Source organism: Talaromyces rugulosus, chromosome II, assembly GCF_013368755.1.
Source record: "Talaromyces rugulosus chromosome II, complete sequence".
Taxonomy (NCBI): Eukaryota; Fungi; Ascomycota; class Eurotiomycetes; order Eurotiales; family Trichocomaceae; genus Talaromyces; species Talaromyces rugulosus.
The window spans coordinates 4,436,835-4,457,416 of record NC_049562.1 but is presented as its reverse complement, the minus strand read 5'-3'; the positions used below and the strand labels follow the sequence as shown (position 1 = coordinate 4,457,416).

The window sequence follows — 20,582 nt, the reverse complement described above, 5'->3', positions numbered from 1 at the left end:
GATCCCGAATGGTCCGCTGTCCCTAATCTCCGTACACCAGCAGGGCTCCGCAGAGCTCTGTTAACCCCATCTCGGCGATGCCCGACGAAAAGGTTCAATATGTGCCTCTGCCGATTCCGAGCTACGAAGAGGCCACCTCTTCTCGCCCAGGATCCTCACAGCTCGGCCCCGAGCATTCAAGTGATGATCTAGAGAGGCAGGGCCTCCTCCACCATGGCACATCCAGCGACAACCGGCCGACTCATAATGGAGGCTATCACCCGCCCACCGTGGAATCAGCGCGCTCGAGCATGGATTATCTCGCTTCGTCGGCTGAAAATTCGCCGCGTGAATCCATGGAAGACTTGCGCCGCGAGTTGCACGAGATGGACGTCGACGATTCCGGTCAGTCGTCATCGCAAACCACTCGACCGACGTTACGCCATCATTTTACGAAACCCTTTTCCAGCCTGACGAAAACATTGTCGAATATCCAATTCCCTTTCCGAAAATATTTCCCCCGATTTCGATTTCGCCCCGACTTTTGGCGACTCCAGATGAATGAAGAAGGACAGGCGTGTATGATCATTCTCCGAATGGTGGGCCTTCTCATCGTGGTCTTGACTGTATACATATTCTTTGTGTCCGATATGTTTTCCATGGGCTCCCGTATGAGTGTCGGCCAGTCCTACACCCCATCTTCGGTTGAGAATTTCGTCCAGAGCCATATCAATCAGTCGAATATCATGGACAACCTCAACAAGGTGACGCAATACGCTCATATGGCGGGAACAGAGGGCAGCTATGCGCTTGCCGAATTGATTGAGCAAGAATTTTTGAACGCCGGGTTGGAACAAGTGGAAATGGAAGAGTTCCAAGTATATCTGAATTACCCGCGATCAGATGGCCGTCGTGTGGCTATTGTCGACCCTCCTAATCTGGTATGGGAAGCCGCTATCGACGAAAAGAAAGTGTACACAGACCCGCCGCGCCAGCAAACTCCGGTTTTCCATGGCCATTCCAAGTCTGGTAATGTCACTGGACCCCTCGTGTACGCCAACTTTGGGTCTCGCGAGGATTTTCAAAAACTCGCAGATAAGGGCATTTCTCTGAATGGATCCATCGCTCTTGTGCGGTATTATGGTACACAGGGAGACCGCGCCCTCAAGATCAAAGCAGCTGAACTTGCTGGCGCCGTAGGATGCATAATTTATTCAGACCCCGCCGAGGATGGCTTTGTTCAGGGCCCAGTATACCCGGATGGCCGATATATGCCCAAGGATGGTGTGCAGCGAGGTGGTGTCAGTCTCATGTCTTGGGTAGTAGGTGATGTTCTTTCGCCAGGCTTTGCTTCGACCCCAGATGAGGAGAAACGCCTATCGCCAGCGGAAACCCCTGGTCTAGTCCAAATACCAAGTCTTCCAATTGCTTGGAGAGATGCACAAAGGTTATTACAGGTTCTCAAGGGCCATGGTACCAAGGCACCGAAGGACTGGGTAGGCGGTGTGCCGGACATCTTAGAATGGTGGACCGGTGATGAATCATCACCCAAGGTCAACCTAATGAATTTACAAGACGAAGTCGAAAGGCAACCGATATATAATGTGCTGGGAAGAATTACCGGCATGGAGCAACCTGAGAAGAAGATTGTTGTCGGCAACCACCGAGACTCATGGTGCTTTGGTGGGGTTGACCCCGGAAGTGGCACTGCCGCCTTTTTGGAAGTCGTAAGGGTTTTTGGGGAGCTGCTAAGCCTTGGCTGGCGGCCTCTTCGGACCATCGAATTTGCAAGCTGGGACGGGGAAGAGTACAACCTCATAGGTTCGACTGAACACGTGGAAAATGAAATGGAAAGTCTGCGGCTGGATGGCTTCGCCTATATCAATGTCGATGTTGGCGTGAGTGGGGAATCTTTTGAAGCTTCTGGGTCACCTCTCTTTCGACGCATTCTCTACTCAGTCATGGGACGAGTAGCGGATGTAGCAGCTAACCAAACTCTAAAGGATATCTGGGATGGAGAGGGAAAGAGCCTCGGTGGCCTCGGCGCTGGCAGCGACTACGTTGCTTTCCAAGACATGGCAGGAACTTCAAGTATTGACTTTGGTTTCAGCGGTGCGCCTTTCCCATATCACAGCTGCTATGAGAACTTTGAATGGATGTCTCAATTCGGTGACCCTGGGTTCGACCGCCACCGTATGCTGGCTGAGTTCTGGGCCTTATTGCTTTTGGAACTTGCCGACAGCCCCATTCTCCCCTATGATATGGAAGCCTATGCGTCCGATGTTGCCAAATACGTCGTCGATCTGGAGAAATATGCAAAGTCAAAAGGTGCTCCATTGAAATCCCCCAAAAATCCACAGCAACGGTCAGAAACCGTGGACATGTGGCCGCTGCACGATGCGGCGCAGGTATTCCAGACGAATGCCGCGACGTTTCAAGAGTGGGAACAAGCCTGGTATACTACTGTCTATGGCTCTGGCGGGTTTGAAAGTAATGTGCTGGGGGTGCGACGCGTCAACCATAATGCTCGCATGGCCGACTTTGAAACCAATCTTTTGGACCTCTCCGAGGGTGGCGGAGTAAGTGCTTTGACTTGAAAATCTCAAATCAATTTATTATTTATATTATACATTTACTAATAAGAAACAAAAACAGGTCCCCAACCGCACGCAGTTCAAACACGTCCTCTTCGCGCCTCAAGCCTGGTCCGGCTACGACGAGGGATTCTTCCCTGCTATTCGAGACGCCATCGACTCTGGTAACTGGACAGCTACCCAGTCCTGGATCAACAGGGTTTCGGATATAATCAAGGAAGCGAGTTTGAATTTGAATCGGTAATTTATTTGTTTCTCGGTTTTCTCTTTTTCTTTTTCTCTCGCTTGTGTTGTATTTTCTTTCTAGCGCCTTTCCGGTTTTCCTTCATAATTGTACATGCCACCATCACTTATCTATATATCCTGTGTATAAAGATGTCTCTTCCTCGTTAGAAAAACTCACTTTTATTTAAACCTCACTACCTTGTTTATCAGCGTTGATACACGCGTTCATGTCTCGATATTACAGACTACCATATCTCCCTCCCTTGGCTATATGGACTGTTGTATAGCTTATACAGTCAGTATACTTTGTCATTTTCACATCCAATCAACCTCCCCAAATTTTTTTTTTTCACAACTGCGTGTTTTCATAGAGACGAAATTAACAATTTTGGTTACTAAAATTCAAGTGTGCAAGCTCTTTTAAGACTAGATCAATTGATATTTGTAGTATTCTCTTTTCTCTTCTTCTCCAACCGTTATCATTATTTCTTCAGTCCTATCTATTTATACGGATTTTTTTATTACAAAAAGTTAGATGTCAAGTTTACTCGATGGAAACACAGTAATCATGATAATTATAGGATTCAAACATTTTGAATCTCCGTTCCATTGAATTCGGGGTATTATTTCCAAACGAAGTAGCTTCAAAAAAACAAACCTCGAAACGAGAGAAAATGAACAAGTCACAGTTTACAACTGCATATATTTGCAGCAATAGCGAGAGAAGAGGTGGGTGAACAAAAAAGACAGAAAGTAAATCAACGCCACAAAGGTAAAACAGCCCAAAGCCGAAAACAAAACAAAAAACCGCCGCTAACGGTCGAGAAAATAAAAAGACCGAATGAATATGACTGAATGAGATGTCATGTAGAATAGAAAAAGAAAGTATGCCATGACCTCCTAACACAGAATGCATAATGGTATGTCGAGATAGGACTGTCCGTTCAATGGTACAAAAAAAAGAAAAACGCCAAAAATGCCCGAAAAAATGTACTTGGTTGCTCACTGTTTCGCGAAAATGCTGAGAATAGACAGAATGATGTTTATGTCCTATTTCCGAAAACTGTCTACACTGAGGGTAGGTATCTCGACTAGGTCATCCGAAGGAACGCCTTCGTCGCGTCTCCTTTCGTAAAAGTTATCACACTCCGATACCACCTGCGACCATTCTGCGAGAGCGCGACCTGCATATTTACTAGCCACGAGGCGCTCGTTGCGGAGTTTGCTGGTATCAAAAGCTTCCGCTTCGTCGACCGATGTTTTGTTTGTGGCATAAGAGTTGGACGTGCTGGCAGTGGACGTGTCGGTATCTCGCTGGTCCCCTTTGAGCTCATCAATACAGTCGTCCGTTGGTGGTTCATCATCGGTTGCCGGGCCAGATAAAGCTGATGTGCGAAGACGTTGAACGTGAATAAATGTGCTGTTGGGTAGTCCAGGGGCGTATAGACGCCGGTTCTTGCTAGGCCCACTCCACTGATGCCATTCCAGAGAGAATTTGAAGATGTATGGCTGGTGTGGATTTTGGAGCTCGTGTGAGCTGTCACCGTCAGAGGCCGCTTGGTTGCCACTGTCCTGAGAGCTTGAGCTGGTCGTAGGAGTAATGGAGTCTCCCATGAAATTATCCACAGGATTGGTGGTCTCGCTCTCATCTGAGCTCCCAGGTGGTGTAACTTCCCCGGGTTTGGGGTTGTTGGTCGCAGTGAACATACTCTTCAGCATATTCCACCTCCGCTTTGGTGCTGATTGAGATTCAGGAGGGAATCCACTGGGGTCAACTGTGAGAACCCCATGGCTTCGATATCCCCCGTTGTTTAACGTAGAAGGTGGTGTGGTGACCCTATCAAATGAGGTAAAGAGGTTTGTCGGGGAGGGTTGCTGATTGTCGCAACGAATAATTAAAATCCTTCGGCCAGGAGCTGGGGTACAAGGAGCAGACGATAGAGGTGTTTTTCTTTCCTTTGCCGCCTTCGATTGGGTAGACAAATAGTACGCCCAAACTTGTTCCAGTTTGTCCAGAAAAAGTTCATAAATTTCTCTGTTGATGGATATTAGCTCAAGCAGGTTTCTAAAATAAGCCAAAATACTTACGAATCCACGGGTGTTGGGTATTCGTTGAACCGTGCCACTCGCCAACAAAGCAGTCGGTGAAAATAGGCCCGCACCATCGGACTCCAGTGGCTGAAATAATGGTAAAAGTACTCATCATTAAGCAAGAAAAGTTCACAAAGCTCGCGATGCCGCTTTGGATCCGATGTCCAGGTCTTCCAGATAGAGAAAACGAAGGCGAAGAGACGGACCTCGGTCAAAGAATTCTGACTGCGAGTCATTTGTTTACACACATCCACCCAAAATGGCCAATCAAAAACATCTTCCATGATTTTTCGACTGTAACGATTTACCAAAGGAGCCGCTTCTTCCACAAAGTCGCATAAGATAAAACAGGCATTGTGATCGAACAAAGATATTCGCCGAGCAGCAGATTTCAATGTGCGCATGAATGTATCAGTATAACTTCGCCGTGCTTGTTCCAAGTTCGGGGACGGATCTGATAGTAAATCTCGCAAAAGTGTAATAAGTCGATTTTCTGTCATTGACCGTTGACAGTTTGCTCCCCCTAGTGGCAAGGCAGACATAGCTGCATCAGGCCCCCCCATCAAATCATCAAAAGTAACCGAACTGGTTGCAGTGTTTTCGGGCATCTGCGAGGATGATTGCCGATAAATAGTATCCTCCAGAACGACTAATAGTTGGCCTTGTACTAATAGCATGGCGGGGGCGAAAATGCGTTGTGAGTACTCCGTCCTTGCAGATAGAAAGTTGCAATGCAGGATGTGGAAATGTTTGACAAACACAAAGAATAAATCACTGTCTCGGCCACACCAGCGAGATACCCACGGGCCATGCCATTGGATATGTACCGCACTCAACGGTAAATTTAGCGGCTGGCGAAAGTATTTGGCTACAGCAGCGTGGGAAGCAAAGGCCAGAGGTCTCACAGGTAAAGGAAAGCCCACGGCAAGATCCCGAGCAATTGATCTCACCCCCAAACCTTTGTGAATAGATGGATCTGTAAAGATTCGGCGAAGTATGTCGGCAGGTATGTTCCAAAGTCGCACCAACATATCGGCGATCCCAGGACAAAAGTAAAAAGCATAGGCGCATGCTTGACCGCAAAATATCACCAGACTAGCTGGTGCCTGCTTCACAGACATCCTGTCTACTACAAAAGACATTTGCGAGAGTAGATTCTGGTTGAATATGTTTCTGACATTGTGGTAGATTGATTCAACCAAGAAGTCATCCGAGCTCGATTCTAACGAGGACTTGGAGCTTGTGGCCGAAAAGGCATGTGGCTGATACGGTATCTGCCATTCCATTCGCATCATGATACCCGTCATAGCTTCCAAATAGGCGGGTCTGTCGGTTCCAGATACCGATTGATGATTTCTGCCGTGCAACATGGCTAGTAGCGCCGTCCACCATTTATTCAAGATATTTACTCGGCGATCAAGGTCTTCGGGCCGGAGAGAGTTGAGTGACGGGTGAGACACATACCGAGAGAGGAAAGGTAGAAGCGACGAGCGTATCACGTTGACTTTGAGATTGGTTGATTTGGCTTGAAACTTGTGTAGGTCGGCCTCTAGGCTTCTGAAAACAGACCATAGCTGATCTTTCTTTCGGGGAGGGTCGATAGTCGAAGGCAAAGATATAACGGGTGCTTTAGGCAGAGGTGGTAAATCGGCAGTGGAAACATGGTGCGGCATAACTTGGTCGAGCGACTTCCTCCCTCGAAGGGAAGGAGAAGGCGGTGTTGGTGAAGGGTCGGCAGATTTGGTTCGCGGAACGAAGGCGCTCAACGGGCGCCGTGCTCTTTTATTTCCAGTTCTCCTGCTACTATCTTCAGGCAGGTCTGCTGGTGTTGCCTGCTCGCTTCGCAGCGAGGCATCATCGGCAACCCCTGGCTGAGAAACCCGAGTCGGAGATTGCTCTCGGGAAGTAGATGTTCCTCTCTTTGAATCGGTGCTTGCCGGCGAAGGCGATCGAGAACTGGCCATCCACGGGACTCGAGCAAGAGTAGCGATTTTCCCAGAAACCGAGCGAGCCTTCGTTGGTCTGACAGGAGGTTGCAACCGACTCTCTCCACCAATATCTTCCATGCCGTTTCCAGTCACTGTGAGGGTTGGCTTCTGCTTCAACGTGTTGCCATTTGCAGAGGTTGTGGCAGGGACCTTGGGCGACTCCCGAGGGATGCTCCTGGGAACGGCAGCCTTGGATTTGTTCGGCGAGCGAAGGGTGACTCGGCGCAGAATTTCCTTGCCAGCAAAGAGGTTTTCGCGGAAGGATAAATCGTTCTTTGAAGAAGAAGACAGGCTGAGGTCGGAAAATGTCCTTTTGACACCGGGCGAGCCGGGACCATGGTCACCCTCTTCTTCCTTGGCCGAGTCGAAGCTCGCAGCTCGGTGAAGGGACGGTGGTGAGCGCGGATCAGCGGCGGATTGGATCGACGGTGGATTTGGCTGGGGAGGCAGCTGCTGGGCCTGTAGGACGTCGGAGAGAAGTGCCATTGCCAGCGGCTCTTATTCGATGCTGGGTGTCCGGAGAGACCAGCTCTCCACGACGTGGTGATATCGGAAAACTTCAGAGCATACGCATTGCTCGAATAGCGTTAAGAGTGATACTCTTTATTTTTTCCCCTTCCTTTTTTTCCCCCCACAGAAACAGCGTCCTTCCAGCGGGCGGCGACTGCAGATCGGTGAATGGGAGGGCACGACGAGCGGAATGCTGAAGCTGTAAGGTGAGCTGGAAAGGTATGAGAAGTGCGAGAAATGTTCACCACGGGACTTTCGGATGTGGACTAGGGAGTAGTGATCGACCGGGGGGGTGTATAGACAATAATAAATGAGGAAATAAAAAGTGGAGGAAACGACAGCTGGGGGAGAAAGTGAGTGGTGGGAGACAATGCGACTGACGCTTGGGGTCCGGGCTAAGAGGTAGTCAGTCAGTCCCAGGCGCAGCACTGACAATGGACAAATTGGAAGCGAGATGATTTTCGAGAACAACGAATAGAAGATCGCCAACGAAGCTAATGAGAAGAAAAGTAGAAAGGACAAGGGAGGGGGAGAGCAGAGGAGAGAAGAGGGGAGAAGAAGAGACGAATACGTAGTGCTAGTTGCTAGTTGGAGGACGGACGGAAGTGAAACAGTGCTGGAATGAAGGCGGGCAGGGAAGGAGCGAGGCAAACACCCAGCGGAGCCTCTCGAGTCTTGACGACCTTCTCTCTATTATTTTATTATGTATGGTAACCAATTCTTACGGCTACAATGCACCATGTCAATGCGCGCATCACTCGCTAAATGACGCGATTACTGCTTATTTACACTGACGTGCTCGAGCTGCAAATGTCTTGCGAGCACCCCGTGCAGCAGACTATCACCCAGTCTCTCGAAATCTGCATTCAAGGGAGACCGACCTCAGGCAACTCCAGCACCGCTTCTTGACCCTTTTCCCACCTTTTTTTCCCCTTCTGATTCATTAGTAGACGATGAATTGTGGAGCGCGATCGTACTTCATTGACAATAGCGCCGAGCACTACGAATGAGCGTCGTCCAATCTGTCCAGCACGCAGTCCACCGGCACTGAGAGGACCGCGCCACAGACGCTAACAGCTACTGCTACCCAGGTCCGACAAGTCAGCACGCATTACTGTATTTATGGGGCTCCTACCAGCTTACAGCTAAGTACGTACACGCCCAGGTAACACTCTACGTGTGCTAGTCTACGTACTATTATTAGGGTTCACTGGTTCAGTACTAAGTAGGGCCCCGGAGACGAGCACGGCCCCGTTGGCTGATTCGATCTTTCAGCGAGGAATCATCTCCCTGAGTCGTTGACGTCGTTGACGTAGGAAGTGAAACAGTTTATTACATGAAGGGTTGACTCGGGCTCAAAAGTTTCAACCCATTATTATTATAGCCAGGGTCGCGCGGTCCCCGAGATACGAAGCAGTGCAGTGGCTCCTCATGCTAACTAACTGTGCAGAGTTTGAGTTTTATTTTTTTTAACTCTTTCTCCCTTCCAATTCGCTATGGCCGCACAGCGTCAGCCCTGCCAGCTCACACTGCTGCACTCCGCCGCATTTACTTGTCTGCGTAACTCGTTCATATTTCGGACGGCTCCAGGGCGGCGGCAAAGCCTGCAATAGCTGCTTACGAGGGAAAATCCAATCCATTTTAGTTACGTTTTTCTGTGAATACGATTGTTGAGAAAAACAAATTGGCTCAGCTGCAGAATCTCATGCACGGCGGCGTGGCATGGTATGGAGACTGGTGGAGTAAGAGAATTCCCGACATCCGAAGGAGGAACGATCTACCTCCCCCCACTGCAATGATTGAGTGATTGATTACAGGGGGCTCTCATGGCCAAGAGTGACACCTACAATAATGGAATGAACGAGGTAACAAGGTGATTTGTTTAAATCTTTGGTTAAAACAATGCCATTGGCTTTTGTGCTCGAGTGCGGTCGTACACTCAAAACTCGATGTGGAGGGGGGACATAACCATTCAAGTTTAATATTTCTTTTCCCGCCAACGAATTCAAGGGAATCAAAATTAGTATTTGTTCTCTGCACTTCGGAAGACAAGGGTCGAGTCTAATAGCTCATGTTGGATGATCGGTCTATATACCGAGCATCTAAGTGGTCCACGCCCAATAATGGATACTACATACAACCCAGCGGACCGGTTCCAAACAGAGCCACAAATATTGATCTTGTACGACCCAAGCCAAGAATGGCATGGGCATATGCATTGTGCACGTATTTATGCATGTATGCAATGCACACACGGGTTAAAAACTTGACGGCTGGGACGCGGCTTTAGCTTCGATGAAATCGATCGCTGGTTCCTTGACCGACATCTAGTATATGGACAAGTCACATCAATAGACAGTGGATTGCAGAAAACGACTAGGGAAGTCCCTTGAGGTTTACCCTTAGTTGCTACGCTGTTACTTTACGGCTCTACAGGTTTTGGGGTCAAGTAACTAAGATGTAGAAAAAAAGTCCGGTAATACTATTTCTTATGAGTTTGAGATGATTGTTCCTAGATCCTAATTTCCGATCTTACTGTAAACAAATATAGTAGCTTTTAAAGTTTAATGGTATTTCCGACTGTCATGCCGGCTTATTCTGTGAGCCTATGAAATAATTGTAGCCGATGAGTTGTCAACGAACTAACTTGTTGACTGCACATGTGGTGAGCTACTGATGGCATAAACAATCTTATGCAACTAGAAACGATACACATGCAACATCGCACTCAATCCTCGCGCCCAATCCTCGCCGTGACGGCTTGGAACCTGCTGTTGAGAACCAATGACAAGGCTGGCTGTTCAGGCAAGCCCATCAGGGCATATGCAAGGAGCTTGGCTGTGCAGAAAGCGAATTTTTCATCGCAATGTTTTTTTCTTCTTCTTTTTTTCTTCTTCAAGGGAATAATGGCAAGGGTCTATTCACCGTTAAAACAATAAAACGTGTCCATAGTAGTCATCTCCGCCTTGCATGTGATGAATCGACCATGATACTACCCCAATGTAGCTGTTCAATATTAGGGACTAATTAAACATCAATTGATGTGGCCAACTCCTTTTATGTAAACCCAAGTATTAGTGACGTATTTCAATTGGGAAATGTCGACATCGATAAGTTGGTCAATTCAATAGTGATATCATATCATATTCTCAGCACTGAGCTATCTACTGTCAATATCAAAACCATGGAGAATCTGCATGTACTTTTTTTATATGCTCCTTCAATGTTCTGTTTAGTACGATTAGACTTCAATATGTTGTTGTACCTACATATGTAGCCGGCAGTCGCGATTTTTATATCAATTGATACACGTGTACTAGTTGACTAGTGACCAACACAACATTGAAATAAAAACCCCGAGTAAAACAGCGAACCGTCAAACAAAAGAAATAAATTGACTTTCGAAGCTGGTTTTAATGATAATTTACACGCTTCAATTGAAGGGACAGTACACTCGAAATGCGTCGGCAGTCAACAACAACCCATGACAGCATTCCACACTGCGCAGACAGGTAGTTTCCACGAAAACCAAAAAGAAACCACCTGCCTAGATCTGCAATGCAACAAAATCCACACGCCCTTGGTCGATATTGATCCCACCTAAATCCCCCCACGAAAATCTAACAGAAAAGGCTGTGGGTGCGGGATATATATAAAAAAAAAGATGATAAATTGCTTCCGAAAAACGTCCACATTTAGTGAGAAGCAGTCGGGGCGTCTTCCTCGTCCTCCTCGAACCAGCTCTCTTCCTTGGGAGCAGCTTCGCCAGCGACGGCCTGGCCTTCAACCTCGACTTGCTGGGACTCGTAGGCCTTCAATTCATCGGCGATGCTGGCCTCTTCGGGGGATGGCGGGGGCTTGGGAGCGCTGAACTTTTGGACGTGGGCCTCAGCGTCACCAGCCTTGGTGGGCTTGGGCTTGTAGGCACGGAGCTCTCGGAGGTAAAGGTCCTGGACGGGGTCGGCTGTTTGTTGATTTCCACCTGTTAGCTCAAAATTGTCCTGGCAGAGGTATGTATCGCAGTCTAATGCATATCCCCCCGACATAACAAGACGAAAAAAGAAGAAAAAAACTTTTCATCGCAAAGAATCACGTACCCTGGCGCGTAGCAGTGGTCAGGAAGGTGCGGTAGGAGACGCCGACGGACTGGCGGCTGGCTCGGGTGAGCAGCGAGCGCTGGATTACCACCACCCGCGGTTAGCAATGCGATCCAATTCGAGGTATGGATTGACTTACAGAGGCTCTGAGAGATTGGGACATCATTCTGACGGAGGGTAGAGGGGGCGTGATCGAGTGGACGAAGGAGGGGGCAAATGGCAGTCCGTGATATGCGAATCGTTAGAGGTTTCGGGATGACTTTTGAACAGAAGACGGGGCTTGGCACGGGCGGCTTAGTCACCCCTCATTTTCCCGACGTGCTTTTCTACTTTCTACTAAGGCGTGGACGCAGCGATTATTTATTGTTCAACTATTTCCTGCAGCTAAAGCAATGCAATTCTTTTTTATTTCTATGTTTATTTCATGCGTAGCAATGTTAGTTATTCTCCAGAATATTCAGTCTCAACAGCAAGCATGCGTAAAATAATAACAATGTACTGTCAAAATGGTTATAACCTTCCTCAAACTTTCGTAACAGGAAGAAAAAGCGATTGCCAATCTGGGAGCAGTAAAAATCCAACTAGTTCGACGGCAAGTTTGCCTTGTCGCCGTTGTAGCTGGCGACAAATTCATCGGTCAGCAGGCGATCTTTCTCCGCATACAATTGCTTGTAGGCGCCACGGATCGTGCCATCGCTCACGCCGACAACGTTGGAAATCTCTTTCGCAGACTTGGGTGTCGCGCAGAGATGGGAGATCATGTACAGACAAGCTGCAACGATCGAAAGGGGAGATCGACCAGCAAGGTCGCCATCCTTAGTGACCTTGTCGGCCAGATCAATTGCCGCCCTGATTTCCCGCCAGTCCAAGCGCAAGAATCCGCCAAAACGTTCGCAGAGATCGCTCAAGTTGGTGGTCGATGTCTGTAGCTTTAACGTATCCGCACCCACGGTATCCTTCCGCTCACTGTTCTTCTCGTGGAAGAACTTCTCCAGAGCTTTAAAGATCCGCCCAATCTCTTTCCGGGACACCTTAGTGACCGCGAAGATCTCAGAGAACGTTCGAGGTGCGTTGCATTGCCTACAGGCAATGAAAATACACCCGGCGATGATCACATCTTGTGATTTTCCCTTGAAAGCCTTGTGGTCGTCGACGATCTTGAAAAGAAGCTTCGCCGTATCTGCAACGTTGGGGTTGATGTTGAAACCATCACACAGAGCCCCAATCTCCCGGTACGCAGACAGAAGCGATTTGTTGTTCTTTTCGGCAGACAGCTTATTCTGAGCCCGATAAAGCTGCCTATTGATACCCGTGGCACCTCCTGCAATAGTCGTCTCCAGTTGATCGCCGTTCAACAAGATGTTGGATGTTTCACCAACACGCGATGGATCGTCGTTTCCCTGGTCGTCGTTGGAGAAGGTTCGCCATTCCGAATGAATATCGATCTCACGATCTGCCAATACGAGGCCGCAAGAGCCGCAGACGGTCTCGTGAGAGCCGGGAAACTCGAGATTTGGAGGGAACTCCTTGCACTCTGGGCAAATGACATGCACAGACAAGTTCTTCTTAAACTCTTTCGCCGCTGCGGCGTTTGCAGGCATAGAACCCATCGTCTCTGCGGTGTTGAACTCAGATATATCGAGAAAGAGCACTTGGAGAGACCCGGAGAAGGTTGAGGAACGCTTGCGAAGGTGGAAAAAGCGAGTGGCGGAGTGATGAAACTGGGAATGAGAGAACGATGGACAAAGGCCACGCCACGGCTTAGCGCGGGATGGGCGGTCACGCACTGAACTCAGCGAGGCCTGGCAGTGTATTTGCACCCCTCAGACATGTCTCGCTGGAAAATCCGGGGTGGATGTCGATGAGATGGAGGTGAGAAGAAATAAGACGCTGCCTGCGGCGGTGTTAAGTCGTCAGGCGTCGGGCGATCGTACTAAGCCTGAATTGAAGGCGGTGGCAGAAGGAACTAGAAGCTTATTCAGCGGATTCGGATAAAAGATGACCCGGCTATGTAATTACTACATGCATACAAGACATTATTATTATCAATAATGACAAATTGATATCCTGAGCAATTTCGAACCAGTTAACAATTATTAAGCACACAACGCTTCATGGGCAAGTTCTGCCAGAGTCTTCCTCTTCTGATGCAAGAAACCCCCTCCATCCCATCGCAGTCCGTCCTCTAGAAGCCCTGCACCATACGGCTTGCCATTCTCATCGACAGCCGCAAAGTTCAGAATCATAACCGGGAGGATGAATCTTTCTCTGACGAGCCCCTGCTCCTTAGCTAGAACTAGCTTCTCCTGCAACTGACTAGAAGGGACCTGAGTCACCGTGAATTTGCTGCCAGCCTCTAACTCCAGGGCCTCCAGAATCTGACGACCAGTATACTTGACTTCGGCAATGTGAATCCGTTTGTTTCTGGTCTGATCTTCTGCCATTTGCAGCGCTGCAACAACACAAGCCGCGATGAAATCAGACGAGCATCCCGTTGCCGGAACATTGCCACCATCAAAAAGAGTTGCCTCAAACTTCCTAGGATTGTAATTGCCATGATGGCCCCTGAGCGCAAAATCCACAAACATGCCCGAGACCATCGTCGTCGCGGAGATAGAGTCGGTGGCTAACAACGAGGAAAACTGTCTCGCATGTCGTACGCGCGCATCAGACTCGCCCATGAACGTCTCAGCCGCCTCGTGCAGGATATCCAGAGTGTATTCAGACGGGAAGATCCTTTTGACGCCGGCTTCGCGGCCAGCGTCGAGTAGTAGCGGGTCTATCTGGATTGCAGCAGCTACGTTGAGAGCAGATACAATCACCTCGGTGCCACGGAGGGCATCGACTAGCATGTCGTGATTGTAGTACTCTATGGACTTGACATGCACGTTGCTGTCGAGCTGTGCTACCGCTTTGTCTCCAGCATCGAGGCGGCGAAGGATGGTTATTTCAAAGTTGGAGGTAGTGCACGTTTGTAAATGGCGAAGAATGGATTGTCCGAGAAGGCCGCTGGCGCCGACGAGTGCAACTTTGGTAAAGCCCATTTTTATTTTTGTTAGGGAAACAGAGTGCGCTTGCGTATGATAGATTGTTCATTCCAACCTTTGAAACATGGCTCTTTACCAAGGAGATGGAAACTATATAAACAACATTGAAATATAGCGGCAACTAATCTTAGTAATTGTCAAGACAAAAACTTCACACTACGAAAAATCCAATAGAAACTACATCAGCCAGCCATGCATCAGTCAGCATGGGTAGTGATAGCTACTAGCAGCACGGCGAAATTACCAGATTGAGAGATTGCTTTCACTCAAGGTGTATGATGCCTCCCTAAAGCAGCGCCGTTAATTTCACGGTTGTACAAAAACGTACATGGTTTGTCGAAATTGTCAAAAATGGCTAGGAAATTCAATGCTAGCTTCCTAACTCGAAGATGCCGCTTTAACTGTCACGTTACATCAGCCCTATTACACTAAAAATAAGAGCTTTATGGTAATCCTCAAAGAACTATTAGAAGTATTGCACTAGTCAAATGTACTTCTTAACTCTAAAAGATATATGTACTTGTGACAAAAATACAGAGATCAAGTATTTGACTATTCCAACGAGAAACTCGCAAAGTCTTGTTTTGTTCATGAACCATTAAACTGGATAAGAAAGTTATAATAGAGACATATGTAGTAGTAGCACATGCATTAAAAAAAGAGGTACTTCACAGAGATAGACAGGGGAAGAAGAGACATAGACAAGGCATTAGGGGGTAAAAAAAAAACTATAATTCTTTTTTTCCCTTGCTAAGATGATAATTTTTTTTTGTTGGTTTTCGTCTTTTTTCTCGCCCCCAAAAATGAATCAACTGGCATCGTTCTACTCTACCGAACCATCCGATGGCTTTTTGCCATCGGCGACTGCGGCGAGTTGTTCAATGGCATTTTCTGAAATATCTTTGTCAAGGGAAGGTTCTGACTCTGGGATCTCCTTTGAAGGGGAAGAATCGTGTACCTCACCCACAGCAGTGGGATCAATTACAGGTGCAGACTCGGGCTCAGCTTCAGCTTGATTTGTGCTTTCTGTCGTGGTTGGTTCATCCTGGGATTCCTCGAGGGCACCATCTGTAAATTCCTCGACTTTTTCTTCTTCCACCTCATCGGCAGCCTCGGGGGCTTGCGTTTTTCCCTCCGTGTTGGAGGTTGCAACAGGATCTGTCGGCTCTCCAGCCACGTTTTTTGCAATCGGAGGTGCCATTGTGTTGTCGACAGAGTCCAAAGAAATATCAACAGTAACAGGCTTCTCATCCACGTTCACGCCGGATTTTTCTGGCAAGTTGACTGACAGATTTCCATCAACGCCGACCTCCCACACGTTCCAGGCGTCCATGATGCGGATTTCTGGTATCGATGGCAGTTTGGCCTCTTTGGCGACGGCTGGCTTTCGCCTGGCGGGACCACGAGCACGCCCCTTGCGCGCATCAGCGAGTGGCGTCTTCTCTTCGGGTGCTTCCTCCTTCTTCTCAGCAGGCTTGGGACCTTGTGGGCCGAGTTGGAGGCGGGAATTCAAGTCTGACAGGAAATTTGCTTTGATACCGGCAAGCTTGCCACCAGCAGGGCGGGCAGGAACAGCCGGCTTTGCTTTGCTGACTGGGGGCGCTCCGGCGTTCTCTTGCAAATCCCGGGAGGCAACTTTTGATGGGCGTGCTGGAATCGACGGCTTAGGGCGTTCCGGTATGCCGGGGGCTTTTTTCTCGTCGGTCGATGTTTCGGGTTTCGAAATTCTCTGAGGTCTGCTAGGTATAGAAGGGCGGGAAGGAATTGAAGGCTGAGCCTCATCAGGGCTCTTTATTTCAGGCTCAGTAGGCTCGACGGTCGTGACGAGCTGCTGACTTTCGGGAGCATCTTCCCAGATGTCTTGACTTGGAAAGCGATGCTTGAGTGTGTCGGGTCGTGCTCTGGATTGGCCCTGAACACCGCGTGAATTGAGAATATGGGATGCCACTTGGTGTGAGTCGACTTGTTCGGCCTGTTTCCTGCGCTTCTCTTCCGCTTCTGGAGTTTCGAATTTCTTCGATGATAGCTGACCTTCTGGCAAGTCCGGGGTTGTCACACTGGTATGCAGCTGCAAACTATCCGGCGTGTCTTCCCAGATATCTTGACTAGGAAAGCGCTGCTTGGCCAACTCTGGGCGCTTCTTGAAACGCTCGGCAGCGGACACCGCCTTGCCCGACTTCTCGTCTTCAGGGAAAAGCGGTTCATATTCCTCGACATCTTCTAACGGGGTATGAACATCTTCCGGCTCTTCACTACGTGAGTTCCAACGAGCGAGACCGGCTGGAGCGCCGTGGAGACTGCTGGGTCGACTGTTGGGTGCGCTAGGAGTGCGACTCTGGAAACGCTCTATGTCGTGGAACTCTGAGCTCGTGCGTCTAGGGGATATGGCAGGATGAAGATAAGCGGACCCGGGGCGGACTTCGTCGGTGGCAAGAATAGGTTCGTCATCATTGGCTGCGTCGTCGTCGAAATCATGGGACAGATGTGGTTCTGGGGTTTGGGCATAGCCGTCGGGGTGGTGAGCAGAATGGTAAGGGTGGTCGATGTGGATGGTACGGCCGGCAGCGTCACTACTGGCATTTGACTGCATACTCTGGGTTCGGCGCAGTTCAGTAGTTGGGAAATTGGCCTGACGGAGCGGAGATTCAGCCACAGGCTGAGAGTCCAAGCGGTTGTATTCTTCGGTTGCGATATAGCCAACCTCTTCCTCTGGGGTACCAGAATTATCTAGGGCAGCCTCTGATAGCACACCAGTCAGTCAGCAAAGTAATATGGTTGGTTTTTTTTTTCAGTAGAAAATCCTCACCTGGAACGTTTTCCTTGCTCTTGACAATACGGTTGAGATCATCGCTGCTCAAAGCCCAGTCGGGGCGTGGAGCAATTGCGGGACCATATTGGCCCTGCTCCTCGCGAGCATATTCATCCGGGTGTTTGTCGTACCAGGCCTTTTCGAACTTGTCGCCGGATGGAACGCCATGGCCGTGAAGACCATAGCTACCTGGAGGAAGAATCACATCGCGGCCACTGCGAGTGCGATGGTGGTGGCGTGAAACGCGGTTCCCCGTAGCCGAAGTAGAGCGCGGCGGAGCGGGAGATGGAGCTTGCACGTCGCCGGCAAAGGCCAGCATAGGCACGCGCTGTCCGATCTCGGGAATTCCTTGCTCCTCGAGGGACTGGCGGCGATTGGTGCTTGAGGCTCTGGAGGAGTCGGCACGCGAGGCACTGGGCTTGGAGTGCAAGGAGCGACTGCGCTGATCCTCGTCGAGAGCAGGCGACTGCGATTGCCCGAAACCGGCGGCAACGGCCTCACTGGAGTCGGTGCGAGTGACGGCCTGGACTCTCGCATTTGCACTTGAAGTTGGGAGAGACGGCTTGGGGGCGTGCAGCTTCAGGTCGCTGCCCACGTTTCTGGTTTCGGCGGGGACAGCGGCGAGCTCCTCGTACTCGATGCCCTCCTCGCCGAGCGAGGGAATGGTCACGCTGGGCGGACGCGCGGGCAGGTCCTGCGAGGTCGTTCTCGAGAGGGACGGAGGGCCGTTCAAGGGCGAGGGCGCATAGCTGTCTCTGGAAGGAGAAACCGAGCGCTCGAAGTGACGGTTGCTGGGGCGAGGCGGGATCGAGGGGACGTCCGGTCCAAGGGCCCGGGGGGACCTGGACGGACGAGGTGGTATCACCGGCAATGAGGGAGTTGACATGGCGAGGGAAATGTTATAAAAACGTGTCGGACGCCGTGGTGGGCAGCTGGATGAGGTGAAATTGCTGGAGCTTCAAAGGTTGGGGTTGGTTCCCTTGTTGGAGTCAGTAACCGCCCATGCTAGGGATTGCGAGGCAAGCAGCAAGCAGCAACACAGGAGACAGACAACAGTACAGCCAAACAACGCGGGGCGGCAATTCTGCGTCAAACAACGGTAACAATGCGAGCTCGAGCTCAAAGCGGTCAATGTTGGTTGTGGAGAAGGAGAGAGAAAGGTAGAGGTAGAGAGGGGAGTTTGAGGCAATTTCTGCGGAGCTATTTTTTTGCCCTTTCGTAACCGGAGGTAACCGACGATGACGATGGCAACGAATGGCAATTGATTGCGAGGCACTTTACAGCAACATGGCTCAAAGAATGAAACAAAAAACAAAAAGGGCAAAGAGGAGTCACGAGCGAGCAGCGTCTGACACAGTTTTAACTTCCTGGCAGAGCGTCGAGGCACGCAATCGTCCAGCAGGGCTTATCAGAGGCGCTCTCACCGCCTTGGGGCGAGACACAGTCTAGCCAGGTTGACTTGCATGAAAAACTGGGGGGAGGCCAGGGCGATCAAAAGGCGGTAAGAAGGGGGGAAATAGTCAAAAAATAGCAAGAATACCTTTTGTTGAAGTGTTGGGAGAGTCGAGCTCTTGTGTTTTGCGATTGGCCAGGTCAGCCCGAGATGACTGTAGGAACAGAGATAGAGAGATTGATAGAGAGGTGGATAGATAAGAGAATTGGAAATGGACCGGATCAAAAGGCGTGTGTAGGTAGTGCAGTCAGAGGTAGAGAGTCAAAGAGTCAGAGTGTCAGTAGACAAAGACAACAATAATGAGGACACATCTGGCCCATATATGAAGGCTATTATTACGTAGAAACACCATGTCGAGAGGGCCAGCCCCGGCGCTCTTTCTGCCACGGCCCACTTGGCTTCCCTGCGCAGTCGTGTGACGTGCCTTGACGCGGTCGGCGCTGCGAGGCTTAGCGGGGGGCCCAGTAACCACCGTCACAATACCGTATGGGAGTGAGTGGGCCGAACCCGGAGCCCGTCGATTTAGCACTCGCTGATGACCAAGTCTGTGGCTATTATTATTGGGTCTTGCAATGAGGTTTTTTTCAGTTTTTTTTTACGGAAAATGAAATTGCGGTCATGATGGATCCGGTGGGCCTTTTTTCTTCTTCTTTCTTCTATTATTCCGCAGTTTATTATTACTACTAGATGTACTGCTGAGTACTATTTACTCGTGCCCTGGATTAATCTTCTCTAATATCAAGACCAAACTCGTCTGGTAACTAATTAATATTGTGGCCGCCTGAAGCATAGCCAGAATAGAAATGCCTCAGGGGCTATCTCGCGACGAATCCAGTCTCAGGTGGAGGCAAATTGCCTTCGATTTGCCTGGTTCTGGACGATCCATGACTACTAGCCGTATCGTACTGTATTGTACTAGGCCCAATGCAGGCTGTCTAGATCATGGATGACGATGGCGGAATACTCTCATATTGTATCATATCATATCATATCAATAATTATAGTGCTATCTTGATTATGGGCTGATGATAGCTGAAGATTATGGCTGAGATATGGCTTATCTCTGATGCGATAGCCCCGAGTTAGCTTGCCGAGATATGAATGCACAGAAACTTAATCTGTCTACCTCTTAGGGTACTACTCTGTATAAACTGATAGGAGTATATCAATTGATGCAGGCCACGTTGTCGGATCGCCTCCGTGCGCCAAGTATCCTCATCCCGGAGAATTTCGCGCGCCAAGCTGAAGCCTGTCAGTCGCATGCGTTGGCCTGGCCTCTCAGTGGTGCAGATACCAGGCGTCGGGTGTTTTGACCTTGCTGCTGCTGCTGGGTGTTGATAGATATCTATCAAGGGCAGGCGTTGATCTTCTGACAGCATTCGGGTGTCTGCACGACGCAGTTTGCAATCAAATATACAGAAAACTCAACTAGTAAACTAAAACAGCGATCACGCCCCCCTCGCTCCCCGCATTTTGGCTTGTTCTCGAGGACTGACTTTCGGGGTAGTCACTAGTTTCTATGACACATCATCCATGAATGATCAATTATTTACAAGCTGATGTTGGGAAAGTGTTGATACGTGTAGTCCGGCTGCCATATCCGAACAAGCACGCAATCTCTTATACACAAAATATTGACTAGTCCAGGTCCCGGGGTCCAGACGTCTGACGTATATGAACACCTCATACCTGCCAGCAATTGAGTCAATATAGTTAGTACCTATGTAGTATAAATGCAATAACGTTTTTGATTAACCAATCGATATTTCCAAAAAAAAAAAACAGTATT

General features: G+C 49.2%; 6 protein-coding genes across 6 annotated transcripts; 1 reads left to right on the top strand and 5 right to left on the bottom strand.

Moving 5' to 3' along the window:
• Nucleotides 1-77: 77 nt before the first annotated feature.
• Nucleotides 78-2,817, top strand: TRUGW13939_04001 (uncharacterized protein; the record flags this gene model as incomplete). The annotated part of the gene is made up of 2 exons (XM_035487179.1): nucleotides 78-2,558; nucleotides 2,635-2,817. 2 exons carry the CDS (start codon nucleotides 78-80, stop codon nucleotides 2,815-2,817), a joined length of 2,664 nt encoding a protein of 887 aa, XP_035343072.1.
• Nucleotides 2,818-3,848: 1,031 nt separating this feature from the next.
• On the bottom strand, nucleotides 3,849-7,363 carry TRUGW13939_04000 (uncharacterized protein; the record flags this gene model as incomplete). Its single annotated transcript, XM_035487178.1, has 2 exons — nucleotides 3,849-4,833; nucleotides 4,887-7,363. The coding sequence occupies 2 exons, from the start codon at nucleotides 7,361-7,363 to the stop codon at nucleotides 3,849-3,851; spliced, it is 3,462 nt and encodes a 1,153-aa protein (XP_035343071.1).
• A 3,719-nt stretch (nucleotides 7,364-11,082) lies between these two features.
• On the bottom strand, nucleotides 11,083-11,650 carry TRUGW13939_03999 (uncharacterized protein; the record flags this gene model as incomplete). The annotated part of the gene is made up of 3 exons (XM_035487177.1): nucleotides 11,083-11,351; nucleotides 11,485-11,563; nucleotides 11,624-11,650. The coding sequence occupies 3 exons, from the start codon at nucleotides 11,648-11,650 to the stop codon at nucleotides 11,083-11,085; spliced, it is 375 nt and encodes a 124-aa protein (XP_035343070.1).
• A 415-nt stretch (nucleotides 11,651-12,065) lies between these two features.
• On the bottom strand, nucleotides 12,066-13,094 carry TRUGW13939_03998 (uncharacterized protein; the record flags this gene model as incomplete). The annotated part of the gene is made up of 1 exon (XM_035487176.1): nucleotides 12,066-13,094. One exon carries the CDS (start codon nucleotides 13,092-13,094, stop codon nucleotides 12,066-12,068), a length of 1,029 nt encoding a protein of 342 aa, XP_035343069.1.
• A 486-nt stretch (nucleotides 13,095-13,580) lies between these two features.
• On the bottom strand, nucleotides 13,581-14,528 carry TRUGW13939_03997 (uncharacterized protein; the record flags this gene model as incomplete). Its single annotated transcript, XM_035487175.1, has 1 exon — nucleotides 13,581-14,528. One exon carries the CDS (start codon nucleotides 14,526-14,528, stop codon nucleotides 13,581-13,583), a length of 948 nt encoding a protein of 315 aa, XP_035343068.1.
• An 826-nt stretch (nucleotides 14,529-15,354) lies between these two features.
• Nucleotides 15,355-18,226, bottom strand: TRUGW13939_03996 (uncharacterized protein; the record flags this gene model as incomplete). Its single annotated transcript, XM_035487174.1, has 2 exons — nucleotides 15,355-17,270; nucleotides 17,338-18,226. 2 exons carry the CDS (start codon nucleotides 18,224-18,226, stop codon nucleotides 15,355-15,357), a joined length of 2,805 nt encoding a protein of 934 aa, XP_035343067.1.
• Nucleotides 18,227-20,582: the final 2,356 nt, after the last annotated feature.